This window comes from Daktulosphaira vitifoliae, unplaced genomic scaffold, assembly GCF_025091365.1.
Source record: "Daktulosphaira vitifoliae isolate Bord-2020 unplaced genomic scaffold, ASM2509136v1 Scaffold_1, whole genome shotgun sequence".
NCBI classification, from domain to species: domain Eukaryota; kingdom Metazoa; phylum Arthropoda; class Insecta; order Hemiptera; family Phylloxeridae; genus Daktulosphaira; species Daktulosphaira vitifoliae.
In genome coordinates, this window is record NW_026099572.1 from 21611013 (window position 1) to 21631114 (window position 20102).

Genomic DNA, 20102 nt, shown 5'->3' on the forward strand with positions numbered 1-20102 from the left:
CGATAATTTAGTTGCATATTATCAATAAAATAGTATTATTATTAATTATTTATAATGGATTATATTACATTTTTAGGTCAAATTTCGGAAGAAGCCCAGGAAGCCAGAAACAAAGATTATAGAAAAATAAGACTTCACCACACTAGAAAAAAATTCGAAGTATAATACTAATGAAGATTTGATGCATTAGTAACAAGTGATCCATGTATATCATCAATGAAATTTTTTTCAAAAAAGAGTATAAATAAATTTTCTATGGATGTGCAAAATTCATGTAAATATAAGGGGATATACTCTTTTATTACTCCCACTAATTGCATTTCTATGTAATATACAAAAAAAAAACGACTGGTATATTTGAAATGAATACATATGTATATATGTTTGATAATTTTGCTCTTTGCATTACATAGTTATAAGCACATAAAATCGTATGAATATTGCAAATAAGAATCGCTTTAAAGATTTATTTTACATTTAAGCATTATTTATATTTAAAAGGTATTTAGAGGGTTTAATAAAAAAAGATTGACCATCGTGCTATACTTGGCGTTTGGTCAACATATAAAATATGAAAAATATGTATATCGGTAAAATATAATAGAAAATGATAGTAATAACTATAGTTATGTTAAATTGATGTTATACACCGATATCCTAAACAAAACATATAATGTTGTTTTCATGTGTATTATTTACATATATTTTTATTAAAGTGTAGAACGTGACTACACAATTTGTCATGAGAATAATGTGAATTCTTGCATTAGACGAATTTCCTAGTAACAAAGGCTTAACCGTTATTTTCTGGTTGGGTTATGATTGTTCAAAACAGTATTTTAGAGTGTCACTCGATCCTTTATTATTAATACTTTTTTTTATTTTACTATACAATTACATTTTTTTCATTTATCAAATGTTTAGATTTATACATCTATATAGTCTCATTCAATAAAAATGAAAAGTATATTCGGATCCTAAAATAGTTTTTCATATTTAATATCCGTTCAATTAAATGTTGGTTGTTTGAAAATCAAAGATAAAACGCCACTATTTATGTTATGCACATATATTTAAAAAACGGACATTCAAACTTACAATTGTTAACATTAAGAAGTATTTATCAACGTTTATAAGAAAAAAGTAATGATTGAAAGATAAAAAATAAAAAGTTAAACAAAAACAGATTCTGATTAAATATTTTTTAATTAATTTATACATCCCAGTGTATATTTGTCATCTCATCATATAAAATGTACCACTTAAAAGCTAAAAATATCATAAATGGTAAGTAAAATTTGAATGTATAATCATAGCTATGCATTATAAATGTGCATAATGCTAAGCTCTTTGTATATATTCCTATAGTTTCACTTTATAATATACAAACCATTGTAAGGTATAGACGGCCCCAAATAGTTAAGATAGATGATGATAAAGTTTGTACTATAAACTGTTCTGAATCTCTTTCAAAATATTTGTTGTAAAATTTGGTTCCTCTATGTTTACTTAATTATATACTTTCTATTTATTTTGTACGAGATAATGTAGTTTTTATTTTAATTAGTGTAATGTATTGATAATTTTGTTATGTAGGTATATTTTTTTGCTCGTTTCATCAGGTTAATGGCAAAAAATATAACTAAAGAAATTCTTTGCTCTCAAAATGGAAAAACTCATAAACTTTTATAACCTTTTTAAATATAAAAATAAAAGGCGAATCGTTATTTATAAGCATACGACCAAATAGCTTAATCCGTGAAAAATTCACGGAAAATTAATTTATAAAAATTAAAAAAATGAAGGAGAGCAAAAATTAGTTTAGCTGACCTCTTACTAAAATTTTGACAACTCTACATCTATGACGTTATATTGTAATGATATTAAATGAATTTTCAGGTATAAAATATATTATTGTTCAATTTTGAAATAGCTATTTTCGTTATGAAAACATTTACCAATTTTTGTTTTTGTCACCGTTGTGACGTTGACGGCCTCCTGGCTAAAATACCTTTTCTGATAAAAGCACATAAATTCATCAAAGTTGGATTCACCACTAGCCGAGGTTCAATAAAGACTTATAGAAAAAATCATTGTATTAATGATAAATTTACTAAGTTTTGTACCTTAACCCTAAGAGCAAAAGGAATAAAAACTGATAGATTAGTAATATGAGCGATGATGCTATTGATAATTCATATGATTACGTGAAATTGACCAAGGAAATATGCCGATTTATATTAGTTAAATAATAAGTTATCATTGCAACATTGCTCAAACGGGTAATTGACAACGGTTATTAGGGCTCTAGGCTATTATATCGATCATTATGACTAAAAAGCACATCTTGATTGGACAAAACAAATATGAGATAAGTGGATTCTCAACGTAGTAAGATAATTAATTCACTAATGTTCAACATAAAGTTAACAACTCACAGAAAATAATATTACATTAACAATTGTTTAACAGTAATGCATAAATATTTGTGTTCATCGACAAATATATATAAGTATATAAATATATATATCCTACTTAATATAAGATTTTTAGATTTAAAAATTAATAAATAATAGTAGGTCAATTTTTTTATTTCACAGCATTCTTAAAACATTTATAGAATAAAACCAGTTTAAACTCCTGATAGCTTTTTTTTTAATGCTACAAAAATGTTTTTATAATATTTTTTAAAATTGCTATCTTGGATTAATTAAATTTTTTTAGACTACTATAAATATATTATTAATTTATTTACAAGTTAACTGGAAATACTTCTACTAATAAACTTTATATATAGGCTATCATATAGTTTAATAAAATTTATATTTTATTTATATTGTATAAAAATAATTAATCATGTATCATAAATGCTTTTTTTATTTCCTTTATACGTATTATTTTTTTATTTATCATACACCATTTATTACTTATTTATTTATGTTGAACATAGCTTAAAGAAAAAGATAGGGATGAGCATAAACATTTATTAATCAGTAAAATTGTATTTTAATACCAATAATTTTACTTTTAAAGCAAATTAAAATTTCGATTGATTGAGATAGACTATCAGCTTAACATTAGAAAAAATTAGATTAGAATTAGGTAGATCAATCTCCACAAATGCACATCTGTTTTTTTATATTTTAAACACACATTAATGATGTTTTTCATATATAAAAAAAACCATAAATACGTGTTGCGGATTACAATATTATGACCAGAAATTTTAATCGAAAACATCACCAATTACTCATATATCACATATCATATAAAGAATTTAATGGACGTTGGTTTCATGTAAACGTTGATTAAATTTAATAAAAATAGGAATACATACACACACACACACATATATATATATATATATATATAATATTTTTAATCACATAATCTTTAAATAGGAATTTTTGTAATCCACTTCGTTAGAATTCCCTTAATTATTAATGCTTACTATGAAGTATTAATGTATTTTTCTGAATGTTCAATAAAAACATAGTTAATATAAACAAATAATGTTGTTATTTAACGACTTTAATCTACTATCATACATTCAATATGAATATGAAATTCATATTTTCTTTTTGAGCTAAAAAGTATGGTTTTTAAAACTTGTTGTTGGATCTTTCTAATCGTATATGGCACGGGGTATTCTTCCAAGTTTTAAGTTTCTTTTTAACTTTTTAAAACTATATAAACTATTTTTTTCAATGGATATGTATGGTAACAAAAATATAAAACTACTTTCAAAAGTTTTTATTTTTATTTTTAAAAGTTCAAAATAAATAATTCATGACTCACTAATCCTATAAACAAATTCTGAGTAAATAAAACTCAAATAAATGTTTAGGATGCCATTCTTTTGTTAATCTAAGAGTTTGTGCTCGTCTTGATTATGTTATTTTTGATAGTCGAATTTTAATGATAATTTAAATAATGTTTCTCAAATTTGTTTTTACGACATTTATTAATTGTCAAGTATAATCTTTTATTAACATATTTGTTATAAAAGTATTGTTTTGTATTTTAGTATTTAATATATTAACATGCATTTCGATGATATTTAAATTAGCGACTCATTATTAAATCAATGCACGATCTAATAATAATCAAAAGTAAATGAATGCTAAAAAATTGTACGTTTAAATAAGGTATTATTTATAAATAAATGAATTGGAAAACAAATTGTTCCATTAAATTGCAAATTTACAACTACAGTTGGGAAAAAATTACATTTCAATTTGTATTCACATCCAAGCGCTTTATTTCTTTTAAAGTAACGACTCTAAACTGTTAAAAATTCAGAAACATTGTAAAGTTTTCTAAAAACACATTTGCGGACCAAACTTGGTTTCGGATTTTCTAATAGAACGTAAATAAACATATATTTAGAAATAAAAATATAATAGAACATTTTAATTTATAATTTTGAATTTATTTTTAATTAATATAAAATAGCATAAGCATAAGAATGATTTCAAATAATAAATCATTTGACTAATTGTAAATAAAAACTAATACATCGAAGTTAAGATTTTTTAAGTGTAGAAACCAGTACCATAACATGTATTTTTGTTACTAAAAATGGTATATTTTAATTTAAATATTATAAATATCTTTGATCATTCAACGTGTTTATTTATATTATTTAAAAGTCGTTACTCTTTCCTCATTTTAGAAGAAACATTTTATCGTCATATACAAAATTTAAACTAAAACACAAACTCGTGTCAATTTTAGTTGTTTTATTTAAAAAATAAACTTTCCAAAGAAATAGTTTTCTTATGAAATAAGAATAATTTTCTTAAATTCTTATTAGATATAATGTATAAAATGCAGATATAGTTAGGTAAAATGGTAGATAGGGTGAGAGTCGTTTTTCATTAAAATATTAAATTGTAAAATATTATCTCACATCTTTCTTAAATAAAAACATATAATGAGACATGAAGCAAAAAGAAAAACTTTTTTTGAAAGTTACCATTACGAGGAGGAATGAGTTACTTTTAAGTTCCATTTTAAGACTTGTTAATTCTTAATCCAGTCCTGATAAAAGATTATACTTGATACAAATTTTATGAAAAAAGTCGTTATTGTAAGTTTGAATTTATTTTAAGAAAGTTTCCTTCCAATTTTTTCTTCATTATACTAAAAATGTCATCATTAAAACCAATATTTAAATTAAGTAATTTCTATTTTCTATTCTAATCAGTGATTCCCATAAGTAATACATGATTATTTTGTATAATATTAGGCAAGGTCATCATGGTAGTTTAATGAAGGTCTCGACTTTTAATTTTGACACATGATTACACAGTAAATTTTAATGAATCATAATGAAAATGGCAATTGGAAAAACTAATAGACTTATAAATCATAAAGCTCAACAGTTATTTGAAAATATTTACACTGATTAATAACTAATGTTAATTTAGCTTCACAGTCATGTTTATAACATAAAAACAAATGTGAATTATTTTGTTTTAATTTTTAGGTCAATTAGTTTAAACTAATTTTTATTATTTATTTTTACTATCATTACAGTAGTATCAATTAAGTTATTTGCAAAATATAATAAAATAAGCCTATTTGATTTTTCACCAAAGAATAATTTATTACACATGTAAACCAGTAAGTGCAGTAATTTTTTTCGTCAGATAATTTATATTATCTTGTGCAGAAATAGCACAATAAACAACATTTGGCCTGACGGTAAAGTCTTCCGGAAACCGTGCCACTTCCGCGGGAAGTCTTTTGTATAGATCTGAAACTATTCAAAGTGTACGTACACTTTTTATAAAAATAATACGTATATTTTATAAGTAATGTAAGCATATACATTGACTGTATTATCGTAGGTCTTTCTCAAAATCGGAATGATTTATGTGTGTATTCATACCAGTCATTCCATCTAAGGCACACATATCGTTTCACATTCATACGGCTTTATTTGAGAACTATTATTATTATTATTCACTCGGACATCTCTCATTTAAAGTTCACTGTCCAAAATCAACTCGAGTTGACAGCTTCTCACACGTTCCTAACGAAATATATACCGGGTGTTCCACTATGTTCCAACAAATCTTACAATTTTTGATGCATTAAAAATGTTTCGTTACTTTCTTTTTTAAAATCTTGTTAGAGCTTGAATTTACAGTAGATTAAATATGAAAAATTCAAACATTTACATACAATATTTGAAAATGCTCTACTGGTTTAACCATAAATTATCGAAAAATGATTTTTCTACTAAATTATTTCTAATAATCTAGCCTATAAAAAGGCTATCTTAAAGTTTTTTACATTTTTAGTAATTTAATTTATTTTTAATATATTATAAATAAATATTTGTTATGATTCCATTGTAGTCCTAGATTCTAAAAAGTTTTTAAAAAAGAAAATTACGAAAAATATTTATTGTTTTAAAAGTTTAAGAATTTGTCAGAACATGGTGGGACACCCAGTATATACGTATGTGTGGTGTGCTATCGTTTGATAAGAAACAATATTAACACTTGTCAACGAAAAATGGTTAAGACTGCAAATAGCTCAATCGTGAACAAGCCAAATATGTCTAGAACGGATTTTCAAAATAATATATAGACGCAGCTGGAATTGAAATGCATGTTACGTAGGTAATGTACTTAGAGAATAATGTAACAAGGAATAATAAGGGGTAGGGAAATAAATCACGTAAAAAAACTTTCTAAATTGAATAAGTTATAGTAAAATTATTTATAGGCAAAAATAATGCAAGTGATCTTCAAAGTGTTGAAGATATTTTTTATCGCACTTGATAATGTTATTGTTTCAAAGATAAATCTTTATTTTTTGGAATAACTATTCAGTTTAGGAAATACAATAAAATTAAAATAGTTTTACAAATATTAAAAAATAATGTTGGCTAAACAGAGTTGCACGTCTAGGAGCGAAATACGTACATCGTTTGAGTCAATGGTAATATTTAAAACAAAAGCAAATAATTAATACCTTTCTTTGATGCTTTAAAGCTATCTTGTGATGAGACGTATTCTATGTCGTATACCAATGTAGTATTTGGAAGTATTAGTTTGTCTTTATTTATTCTATACACGGCATACTTGAAAGCAACTTCAGTGGTACTGTCTTTATCTTCTTGAGTAAATAGCGCTCCTGAAAATTCACATATTTCTATTAAAATACGTTTGAATATATAGAAAACAATTTAAAATTATTCATTATTTAGAATTTAGATTAGCTTCAATTCTAAAATCGGTTGGTCTCTTTCATTTAATATTAAATGAAGGAGATCGAATGGGATGAATGAATAAGATATTAATATCTTACCAAATGAAATAGTTAAAGTTTATTTGAAGAAAATTGAGAATATACTCGATTGTAAACGATTGAGGTTACATATCAGATAAGGTAGCATAGCTTAAATTTATTATTATTATTCAATGAGATATTTGGGCTAGGTTAATTTTACTCTAAAAATTCTAATAAAATTTGTAGATTAACCAATGTACGTAATCATTGAGAAACAAAATAAATTTAAAATAACATTAATAACTAATTAAAACCTCCACATATATCGGATATATTCTATTAATAATTTTCGTCATTTCATATACATCTACTGGAAGTTTTTAATGCATACGATATAAAGAAAAAAGTGTTATAAATAGTGATGAAAATGTTATATTGCATAAATACTATGGTGGACGAATTTTCATAAATTATGTTAAATTTAAACTACTTCTATGTTTATTAAAAATATCATACTGTCGTATGAGAATTTTTGGATCATTTCTTGCGTTGTAACCATTTTGAACACAATTATTAATACATACTTAGGTCAAAATTTAATGTTTAACACTCAAATATTTTCATTTACTTAGTTGGTGTTTATGAAACAATTGAAATGTAAAAACTTTTGCTTTAAAATACTTGAATATGTCAATATTATATCAACTAAGAGTATTAGCTGAAGCAAAGTTACTAGGAAGTATTCACTTATAAGGACAGCTCTATTCAATTAAAATGTCATCATCAAGTATAGGCTGAAGTAGGTTTAAACTTAAGTAGTTATGCCACCATTAATTTATATAATACAACTTTTTTTTCGTATTTACACAGATTTTATAATAACATAGGCTTCATTTTTACTCAGTACAGTATATTTAGACAATAATTAACATATTTGTTTAAATATTGTGGGTATATTTATAAAGTATATTACTTTATAAAAGTTAATAAAAACTTTTTTTTATTAAAATTAGTTGGATTTTTAGTGAATTTCATGTTTGTTGAGATTATAATAAAGTTCAATAAATCACAAGTCCCGCGCTAAAGAACTGTTTTAGGCTCTTTTATTAAACCATTATTCAACTGTTTACTTAAGCGCAAGTAGTAGTAATTTTTTTTTTGTTTCCTTTTTGAACTCAAAACATCGTGAGCTGAGGAGTTGACAAATGGATTGAACGGCATAGTGAATAATATAGACATAGCATTATAAAAGCTATGTACGTACTATTGGGTTGTTGAAAATAAGGAGCGAATAATCGATTAACAATACTAGAAATTTAAGGTTAAGAAAAGACACTTCTTTAGTAATAGGAAGGCTTACAATTTAATATAAAAATTAAACACAATGCATACTTAGTATTTAAATATTTACATAATCTCATACAGAAACCAAAATCAAAAAAAAAAAATATATATATATATATATTAAATTTAATTAAATTAGACAATTTAGATAGATATATTTACTCTCAACTATTTAAATATTTGACAATGAGCTTTTTAGTATAAATAATATAATAGTTCACTTATACTAATTAACTAGACTGTAGTAATTAACTAGCAATAGTTTTATAAAATATAGTTACAGCCAGCTTACTTAATAAACGTTAGAAATACTAAGTCACAAGTAAAATCTCTTAAAAAGTAATTTTGTCCTTGATGACATAAAATACGTACCTAAACAAAAGAATTAAATAAAAAGTGATTTTAATTAAAACAGATCATTTTCAATCTTGATGAAAATAACGAACTTATGTAAGGATCCTGTTAAGTGTTCTTACTAATCGTTTGATTCTTAATTTGATGCAATAAAGATTTTGGATAGGTTGAAAAATTATATTTGCCATAACTCTCCAAATTCAATAAAATTGATTAGTTTAAGTGCAAAAGTAAAAATCGTTACGACATAAAATGTGAATTACACTGAATAATATTTAATGTTTAGTATTTGTTAAAATATCGAATTTCCAAATACTTGCTATAATTATATTATCTCAACGAAGCCTTAGTAAAATAAGGGGCTGACAAACTAGTAATCTCATGTTGTCGTGTCCCACTTTTGATAGTTGAAATATTATGTTTAAACTACAGCTTACAATTAGTTATTGAGTATACATATAATGATTAGTTTATTCAGAAAAAATATTGCAGCTTTTGTAAGTGTCTTAAAAGCTATTGTGTATTTACCCATTTTAGTTATAATTGGAAAAGGTCAATTTTTTTGTGTAGAATTGATAAATATATTTCTAAATTTATTAGGTCTAAATGAGATAAACTAAAAAATAAATGTAATACTTTTTTATTGTTCCAAAATGCTAGTGTGTTCTTCCACAGACTATCAAAATTTTAGTCACAAAAACGGGTTTTAATTAGAGTTCTAACTAATTAAACGTTAGAGCAATTAGTGTTCTAATAGAATTCTTTTATAATTAGATCTCTTTATTTTAAAACAGATAGTTTTTCATAAAAAAATATATAATGAAAATACGAGTGTTATAAACTCAAAAAATTATAATATTAATATATATATAATTATGATAAAAAATGTACTTTTAAATACATGATTCTAAAACTGAATATTAATGAAATCGGACGATACTGATTTTAAACAAGAGTCTAAAAAGTAATATCGTATTTCATTTAAATAAAAAGCCTAGTCACAGTAGATAAAACAGTTACAGACTGTGAAATGAGCACTGTTAATGTCGAGTATTTGATTTAAAAGACACTTTTGTAAAAAGACGTTTTGATTACTTTTTAGAAATTCAATTAATACTATACGGTTTTAAAAAAAGTCTCTGGTTTTCAATTTTATATTATAATCATACTTTATTACAAGTTAAAAATAATAATACTTTGAAATATTATACATGTATAAATGTGTAATAGTAAAATGAATAAATTTACTGAAATTATTCTTATCAAAAAAATCAATATAATCTGTGTTACGTAGTGGATTTGATTTTTTATATTGGAACTGAGAATTAAATCTATGGAATGTACCAAGATAATTACGGAAATATGACTAAAATATTTTATAATGGCTTTAATCATAAGTTGAAAAGTAATTTTTTTAAGATACGTGGTGTCTATTTTTTATATCTCAAAACGACCAACTATTTAATAACCAATAGTATTTCTGTAATATTTTTATTAAAAAGATTATGTAACATGTACTCTAATAAAATAACATAATTGATTGTTTAATGTTAAAAAAAGTTCTAAAAGCATTAAATCTAATAAATAAAAAACAATATTTTTATCATTAAACATTTATTTACAACAGTTTTCAGTAGGAAACGGGTTTCTATTGTTCACATTTTTTATAACCATTGACCTGTTTCCTTACTTACTGAACACTATATAAATAAGACTTACTTAAAGTTTTATAAAAAAAAAATGTAATGTTTGTTAATCAATTTCAAGTCAATTTGTTCTGTGCTAGAGAAGTAAACAAATTTTTTTTATAAATCTACTTTCCAAAATATTAATATAAACGGTAAATTTGTTGAGCATATACAAAAATGAAAGGATAAGTTCTTCTAATATGAAAAAGGGTACCGGAAGTACTGCAAAACCAAAAGTTAGGATTCAACGCCTACCTATTACGTCAGTACAAGAAAATTATATTTGTTCAGCCTTGATGAAAATACACAGTCGAATAAATAGCTAAATTGCCAAGTTATGAAATAATAATAAAATCAACTAGGAATTTTACTCAAAAGAAGATTTGAACAGTTGAATTGTGTTCATTTAGCTTATAAAAAAGGACGGTTGTAATAAACCAAATATAAAAAAAAAAAATGGGAATAACCGTTTGGTAATGTTTCTGGAAGATTCTAATTTAAAAGCTACAAAATCACTTTCATTAAACTCACTTTATGCAAATTTACGTTTTGTGTTTAAATTAATTTTGGGGCAACTTTATGAATATAAAATAAATATAATCAGTTAAAATTGTTATTGAATGATTCAAAATTATTTTGTATGCATATTAAAAACAATAAAATTACTTTAACAATTATCTTTTAAATAATTACTGAAATATCAGATTTTCCGTTTGAAATTTATTTGTCATTGATTTTGTTTTAAAAGGCAGGTTTTATTTAGAACAAAAAATTAATCTATACTTTCGAGTTAATACCTGATACTAAACATTTTTTCTACATCATACATTTATCACAAACGTTCTAGCAATGCCAAGAAGAATGAACATAATAAAAACGGAGTAAATTATTCACATCTTTATTACTGCATCATGATTCACATTCAGCTAGCAGAATAGTTTGTGATCAACGAGCCATGTTACGAAATCATCAATAATTTTTCTCCGTCTCTTCAAGAGTGATACATTTTTCTTTTAGGAATAATAATGGAGTGTTACACATACTGAACGTTCATTTACATGTAAAATTTATACTGCTGTTTATAATAGTTTAACGCAATTATTCGATTGCCCTATTATCTTTTTGGCTGACAATTGGATTATGGATAATAATGACAATCAATAAAAATAAATATGCTTAACACTTTGATATTAGTCTTTATTATTTAAATCAGAATAGCTTGTGGTCATTGGAAATTAAGAGGTATTATGTATGTTAAATCAAGATTGTACTATTTTATTTCCAACAGAACAGTTTCATATAATGGAAATTTTCACAAGAGATGTTTTCCTATATAATACTATATTTTATTGTTTATGCATTTGTAAATATTTACGGAAAAAGAATCAGGTACGCTAATAACATCGGATTGGAACTCATGTGGACGTGTTTGTTTTCATTTTTTTTTTTGTCTTGAAATTATATTTAAATACCCATTAGTATGCAACGTTCGTGACACGAGTATGATGCTGTACCCATGAGACTCGTTTTTCTTCAATCAATGACGCACTTATTGCATGCAAACACTTTTTTTTTAAATATTACCATTTCGACCGTGTATCTATATGAGAATCGTGATAATGAGTTATTTACGCGATATGGGCCCACGAAAGACATTTAACTCTGTCATTTGATTTAAAATAAAGCTTAATGTGCCGTGCAAGTATCATCCTGTAATTTTACAAGTAGTTCAGACATTTATATAGTAAATCTATGTACCATTCGTTTTTGATACCTCATGTTGAATTCTCAATAACAATAAGTTTTATAGATAGAGTTTAGATCGACTACACACGCACAACGTAACGGAGAATATTTGACATTATACTTAATACTTGACAATTGCACGTGAAGCCTTCTAAACTAGCTCTTTGGGTTTAATTTAACGGCCCAACACAAATGTAAGTATGACATCGTTAATTATTCTGACACTTTTTTCACTAGAGCCATAAATGTTATACATTTGTAGCAATTAAAGGATGAAAAATGAATACCTTATTAATCTAATTCATAGCCTTATTAATTTAAATGATCTATGCTATAATAATTTGTATAAAATTTAACATAAATTATGTTAATTTTTCTAGAATACTAAAAATTGTTTTTAGTCATGAAATCAGCTTAAAAAAAAAGGATACAACCATAGATATTGTAATAAGATCAAATAATTGGTTATAAAGTAAAAACCTTTCAACCTTCTTTTATTATTTATATTAATTGAAACGAAAAGCTGAAACTTCAAATACATCTTAAAGTTTGAGTCTTGTAGTGCAGGAAAAGTTTTATTGTTTTAACCATACGCTAGTTAATGTATGTCAGAATACATAAATTTTATTTATAGGTTTCAGTATACAATGTTATCAGAATTTAATAAACTACTTATTTAATCGAAAAATAAAAATAATTTTGATTATTTTTTTCGTTTTCTTTTTGTTACATACTTTTCTTAATTTATCGATTATGAAATATAATTTATGTCCATCTCATATACCTAATAAATGTGTCAACATATTTTCAAATAGTAACAAATATAATTAAAAAATTACTAGTCGACAACAGCTTTTGACTAGTACTTCAGGAGTTAGGACAATTTAAATTAAGGACTATAGACGAGGCTTAGGTGCAGCTATTTTTATCACTAGAAATTTCATTTCTCATCCCGCCTTGGTATAAAAAAGTTAACCTCTGTACTAACTTTTGAAATATTTATTTAAAACTAGCACAATTCTGTTTCGATTGTTAATTAACTAATCACAATTAATCTGCCTGCTGTATAACGAACTGATAGTTAATCATTTACTAAAATTTAAACGTTAATTTATTGATAAGTGTAACTGTACAACTAACTTTATGAAAATAACAATGATAATGTTTACTGAAAGTCCAATCATATAATACGCGACCGTTCGATAACGTTTGATGGCTGGCGACACAGTAGGACTATACACATGCAACTTATGTTGAAAAGAAATGCCGTCAAAGCAGTACTATGTGAAGGAGAGAGAAGTTCAAACGTTTCTAAAACTGCATCCTTTCCTTAAGTAATAAATGTTGACATATAAATCCATGTCTTCAGTTTTATATTTAATAGTTTATCTTCGGAGCGATAGGTACAGGTTCAAGATTGTAATTATATTGTCAGCTTGACTTATTATCTGTTTGTTTTTTAATCGGTAATCGGTTGATAACCGATAACGTCAATATGATTATTTTTGTTGTTGTTGGTGTTATTGAACATAACGACTGTCTGCTTTGTTATTGAAGGTGTTTTTTCCTGTGATTTGGTTTGTTGTTGTTTCCAAAATTGTTGACATTTTATTCTTCTTTTTTTTTTTTTTAATATTTAATAGGCAACTATGTCTTGCTTATTTTCCAACAGTCTTCTTTGTTATAATCTCCTGAACATATTTCAATTTCTATTGCTTCCTTGTACATTCGTTTACTATCATGAATTTCTTTATTCAAAATTTTGATCCTGTCAAATTGAATTTTGTGTCTGCTATTATTTGACGTGTTTAGCTACTACGGATTTTTCCAATTATTTGTTGGAAAAAAAAAATTTATCAATATTATTTTTGGCTTTTAATTAACCAGTAGTTCTACACATTCTGATTAACTGTTATGGTAAATTAGATATGTTTCAATTTCTACAAATCTCTTAAACAGTTAAAAAAAATTTTACAGTCAGTACTCTAATTTATATTAAAATTGAACATTTAGCTTTTGCAGCTCTGCACTTGTCTGTTTGAAAATTAATTGTATCATTTATATCTTATCTTATCTATATTATCTTAAATTGTAACTATTTTGTTTAGCATTTACCGAATTTGTTGCAATCAAATACATATTCTTTACATTCGAGGTTTAAAAATCTAGGAACTTCGTACTTTGAAAATAGAAACCAAATTCAAGCGATTAATTTATAATGACAACGTCGGTTTATACTTCTTAATATCGCAGTTATATGGAAATACATGTCATTAAATATATTTGCTATATTCTTAATTTCTTATTCAATATATTTATCATAACGTAATAGAAATTAGAACTAAAGTTGTTTCATATTTAACGAGCACAAAATCTTGTTAGTTTTAATTTAAATAATTTTCTGTTTGACACTAAGCGAATTGATAATTTATTTTAACATGAATGCATATTAATCAGTACACTGAAGTTTAAAATAATACTTTTCGACTTAAATTTTAATAAAGAACAACCTCTAAGAAGTTTGTGGTTGAAAATACATGTAAGTTATATTTTATATATAATTGCATAAAGATTTATGGCTATGAACTGTTATAATACAACATCTTAAAAACAAATTTACTGTTTACTTATCTAAATTTGTCATTTAAATGAAAAATATTTTTAATTGTTATTTAATACATAACTAAAAAGATAACAAACAGTCATGAAAGCTAAAAAAAAATATCATCTTATCATCTTTGAGAATATATCCAAATGTACACCTAATTGTATTTAGAAGAAAACGCCGTCTAAAAACGATTAATTTAGATATCGAGATTATCAGTAAAGTCGCAAGTATTAATGTAGTAATGCACAGATATATAGAGAAATTTCAGCAAAAAACAAACTCTATTTTACATTAACTCAATTATTTAAATCCAAGCTAAATCAAGAAGAAAAAACAAAATAGTACAAGTCACTTTTTAAATCCTTCGTTCTATAGACCATATCGTACTATGAAAATTTACTAAATCTGGTAAAAATTAGAAAACGATATTTTAAGGTAATACGAAGAAAAATATTTGGTTCTAATAGAAATAAAAAGATAAATTCCAAAATGAAAGTTAAAATAGTAATTTTCTATTCCGTATTAATTAAAATAGGTATTTACTCATTCATAGTAAATTACTATCTACAAATAATGCAATTTTAATTATAATTATTACCATGAATAAATTTTGTTTAATAATGTTAAAAGATGTCAATAATGATATTTAAAAATTTTTATTATCACAATATTAATATTTTTACAACGTTTTCATAGAATTATAAATTACTTTACTTTTATAAAATATCTTTTAATTCATTAAGTTTTGTTAAGGACAATATTGTGTATCATGTACACTTTGTATTTATGTGAGTATTATGTAGAATGAAGCAGCTGACATGTGTGTAATAATTGTGGAAATAATAGTGGCATTTTATACCATGAAACTTGGTAGATTATTTTTTACATTCATTCTATAAATATCATCTTTAATATAATCACGTTTTCTTCTTCTTATCACATTTAATTCAATAAAAAAAATGTAAAATGAAATTGAAGTTAGGATTAACATAAATCGCTTTTTTTAGACATGTTTTTGTCATTAATAATTAATATCACTATAATTCGGACAAGTTTTCATCCTATCCTGCCAGTGCAGCAACTACATTGTTTTCCATTGTACTATGCTGTGTGCTTAATGTTATATAGTCACAACTTTGTCTTCTTTTTTATTTCCTCGCCTTTATTCCAACTACTTAGGGTCGGACACTCTTATCCTAAACTTTCACTTGACAAGATTTCTCAGATCATCTCGCACACATCAGCTGTCCTCATATCGCATTCAGTAACATTCCTCCATCTCTATTTTGGTCTCCCTCTACATTCTCAACATTCATTTCTATAACTGTTCACATCTTTATGTAGTTATCTATACAAATTTACCATTATGAAGTTCAAACAATGAACTGATTAATCTTATTTAATATGTTTCAGACTTCAAAAATTCAGTGATCAATGTAGATCGAATACGTATGGTGGATATTTTAGATAAAATTATAGAAACCATGAAAATAAATCACTTTTTGTTGTTGGACAAATTAATATTTTTCAAATATAATTTCACTATTATGACAATAATTTAAGTATAAATTATAAAATCTACCGGACGATAAACTCTGAACGTAATAACAATAATCTTAATTTTGCAGTGTAGATATTTTTTTGTTTTTAAAAGTTAAACATTCTCTCCAAAATTATCAAATTATATTTTAAATTAAGTGAGTAAAGTATTCTAAAGCCATTTTATAAAATGAATTTTCCAAATAAAATCAAAATTGAAATGTAAAAGATTTACTTAATTTTTTGGCATACAACTATATTATTGTCTTCCTGTTATTCAGTATGTAACTAAAGTGTGGAACTGTATAGAGTAATCATAATGAATAATGTGACCATTATGTACTACAATATTATGAAAGTTTTAACTTTGATGCGAAGCTGAAAAGATATTAGTTTTACCATGATGTGTTTTTTTTGTGTGTCTATTACCACTTTTTCTCAGCTCTCACCAAACCTTTTAACGATATGTCAAAGGATCACAAATCGTATCTAGTCGAAGACATTACCGTTAAAATTGAAAAAAATTCGCCGTAAATGGGAAAATCTCCAAAAAAAATTACAATTTTAAAAACTTGTTATGTTTTCGACTAAATACGATTTGTTATCCTTTGACGTATCGTTGAAAGTTTTGGTGAGAGCTGAGAAAAAGTGGTAATAGACATATCATAGTAAAATTAATACCTTCTCAGCTTCGTATCAAAGCTAAAATGTTCGAATTTTCATTTACAAGTAATGGAAGTTTCTAACGATTACAATTTAAGGTATCATTTTTATAAATAATGATAATGAAATTACATAAGTGTAAAATTAACGTGTTTACTATCAGTATCATACTGACATATAAGAATTTTTGATTCATTGTTTATAGTGAACAAGAGTTTTTTTTTCGAGATTAAATGATAAAAAAGTATTTAATTTTGCATAATATTTTTCATGTTGTAAAATAGCATTTTCATTTATTTCTATAAAACGCTTCTAGAATGTTATCAACCGATGACTACATTTTGAAAATTTCCTCTTTTGTTTTAGCTTATGTAATTGAATAACAATACGTTCTATATGCCTATGGACAAAATCGACGTTTCCGTAATTTTGCGCTAAGGTTTCATGAATACGCTCATCTAATGCAACCTGATCGCATTTACACATATGAGAGGGTCAATAATAATAATAATTCAAGTAGTATAGGAGTTAGTAGAAGCTAATCCAAAAGCAACAACAGTGAACAGCGGGGCAGTCTGCAATATAAAAGTCAATGGGATCCCCATCTCGTTCTCAAACGGTGTGCTGGCCGACACGGTGGTTGATTTAGCCGCGTACGGTATTTGCATAACAATCGTAGACCGGGAAACGTCCAAACACCCTTTCCTCTCAATTGTTCTAAGGCTTGTTGATGCTGATGTGCGCTTTATATTTAAAACCACATACTTTCCATCTCATCTACGTTGTCCACTATTACTATATCAGTACAGTGTCACTGGTGTTATTAAAATATTATTACCATAATATATTATCATAATGCTAACGAGCGTAATGCTAAGACCTGAAAGAACAATACAAAAATACAATATTTTAGACACAACATATTCGCGAATAATGATAATTATCCGTTGAACTGGGTCACCATAACATTGGTGTATAACAAATTAAGCCTTTTGCAGTAACTGTCACGAGAAAGACGAATGCTTTCAGCAATGTTTTATTTGATCATTATTATGCGTCAGTTAGATACAACAAAAAAATAAGACACTATTGAAAATGTTCATAGAAAGTATTAGTTTTATGTTAAATTTACTTTTTGCAGAAATTTAATAATTTAAAATCGACTTCTTAACAAAAGTTTTTCTACAAGTTATTACTATAACGAATCTTTAAAATGTAAATAATGTTAGATAGATTTTTGATAAGCCCGAGAGCTTTTATTTAGGTATCCACAAGTTTGAGTGCGTGATATTCAAATTACCTAACTTTCTCCGGTGTTTTTGAAATGTAAATACCGTTAAGTTTTATAATTTCCCACATTTAAAGTATTTTGTAGGATTAAACTCTTAGAAAATGTTTAAAAAGAAGACTGAAGTAACTAATGTTGCTTCAACATTGACAAGAAATTTCGGGTTTCTTTCTATGCGAACATTGATCTAAAGTGATTATTTAATTTTCATTCTTGTTTAATATTCAATAATACGGTAAAAATAAAAAAGGCACTCGTTAATCTTCAAAACATTTTATTTGGGTATTATCTAACTTTATTTGGATTTGTCATCTTAATTTAAAAACGGAATTTTTTGTACTTCCTAATAATTTCTAAACGTTCTTTTGATATTAATTGTTACGAGTCTGGCCAAAAAAATAGATTCCAAAATATAAGGTGTCAATATATTTTGAATACTCAATCTTATATCTTTAGGTATTATAACCTATCAAAATTGATAGCATCAAATCAAAGAGACATTCAATGTTTTTAAAATGTGTTCATTTAAAATTTTATAAATTAATTAAGAAATAATAAATATTTTATAATATTTGTAATAGTTATTTTATTAAATAATTTTATGTTTTTACACAATTTATGTATTTTATTACAAATTTAATGTAACGATTTTGGAATCCCTGTTGAATTCTCATTTTACATTAATCGTATTGACTTCAACTATATAATGAGTACTCTTTCAAATAATTTTCTAGTACATATGATGATATAATCGCAATCGCATTTTTACATTTATTATATTTATTTTTGTTTTTATTTATTAATTATTATTTATTAAAGAGTACTTACACACATTGTTTGACTCTTACACTTTACAAAAATTAAATTAAAAAGGTGATACTGAAGACTGTCCATGTGTCCGCTTTCGATGTTACACACTTAAAAAAATTCATTAGATCTGTATAGGATCTGAAATAATTTTTTTAATTTGCATAAAGATTAATTTTATTAATGTTTACTTAAGTATTTAAGTCAATCAAAATAATTTATATTATTTTGATTTCCAATAAAATAGAATTATTTTGTCTAATAATACTATAGTAAATGTTTTGAATGCTATTACACATAATTCATTTTCGTCATTAATGCAATTAGAGAAAACTGGGACAAAAGTCCATACAGCGTAAGAGTCCAATATTGAATTAGTTCATTAAATTTTATAGTTAAAAACTAATAGTTAATGAATATTAAATCTTAACCATTTCTGAATGTTTTTTATTCGTTCAAAATCATAAAGATAAAATTTAATACATTATATGAATTATAAAAATTTGACATACTTTTATGTTATAATACACTATTTTAAAATATAATTTTATAAGATTTGAATTCATTTTTTTTATTGGATATTGAATATTTTTATTAATTAATATTGAGTTATGATATAATTTAATTTTGACACATAATTTTTGTTATTTAATTTAATAAAAAAATTTTTATTTGAGGGAAAAGTCAAATTTTTTGATATAGTCTTATTTATTATTATTTTTTCTGAAAAAAATTTATTACTTAGTGACTAACAGTTTCACTTTTTTTAATAAATATTATGATATTGAATTGAAAAATTATTAAATTCAACAAACAT

At 24.8% G+C, this 20102-nt stretch overlaps 1 protein-coding gene across 4 annotated transcripts in view; it reads right to left on the minus strand.

Annotated features, from left to right (window-relative positions):
- Window positions 1–20102, minus strand: part of LOC126894319 (glutamate receptor ionotropic, kainate 2-like) — a 114545-nt gene that overhangs the window by 55240 nt on the left and 39203 nt on the right. For 3 of the 4 annotated variants that reach the window (XM_050665238.1, XM_050665239.1, XM_050665240.1), the window contains exon 2: window positions 6991–7152. In XM_050665238.1, the coding sequence (XP_050521195.1) occupies window positions 6991–7152 (162 nt within the window). Of the gene's footprint in view, window positions 1–6990; window positions 7153–19306; window positions 19382–20102 lie in introns of those variants that run through there. The other variant, XM_050665241.1, reaches the window with a different exon arrangement.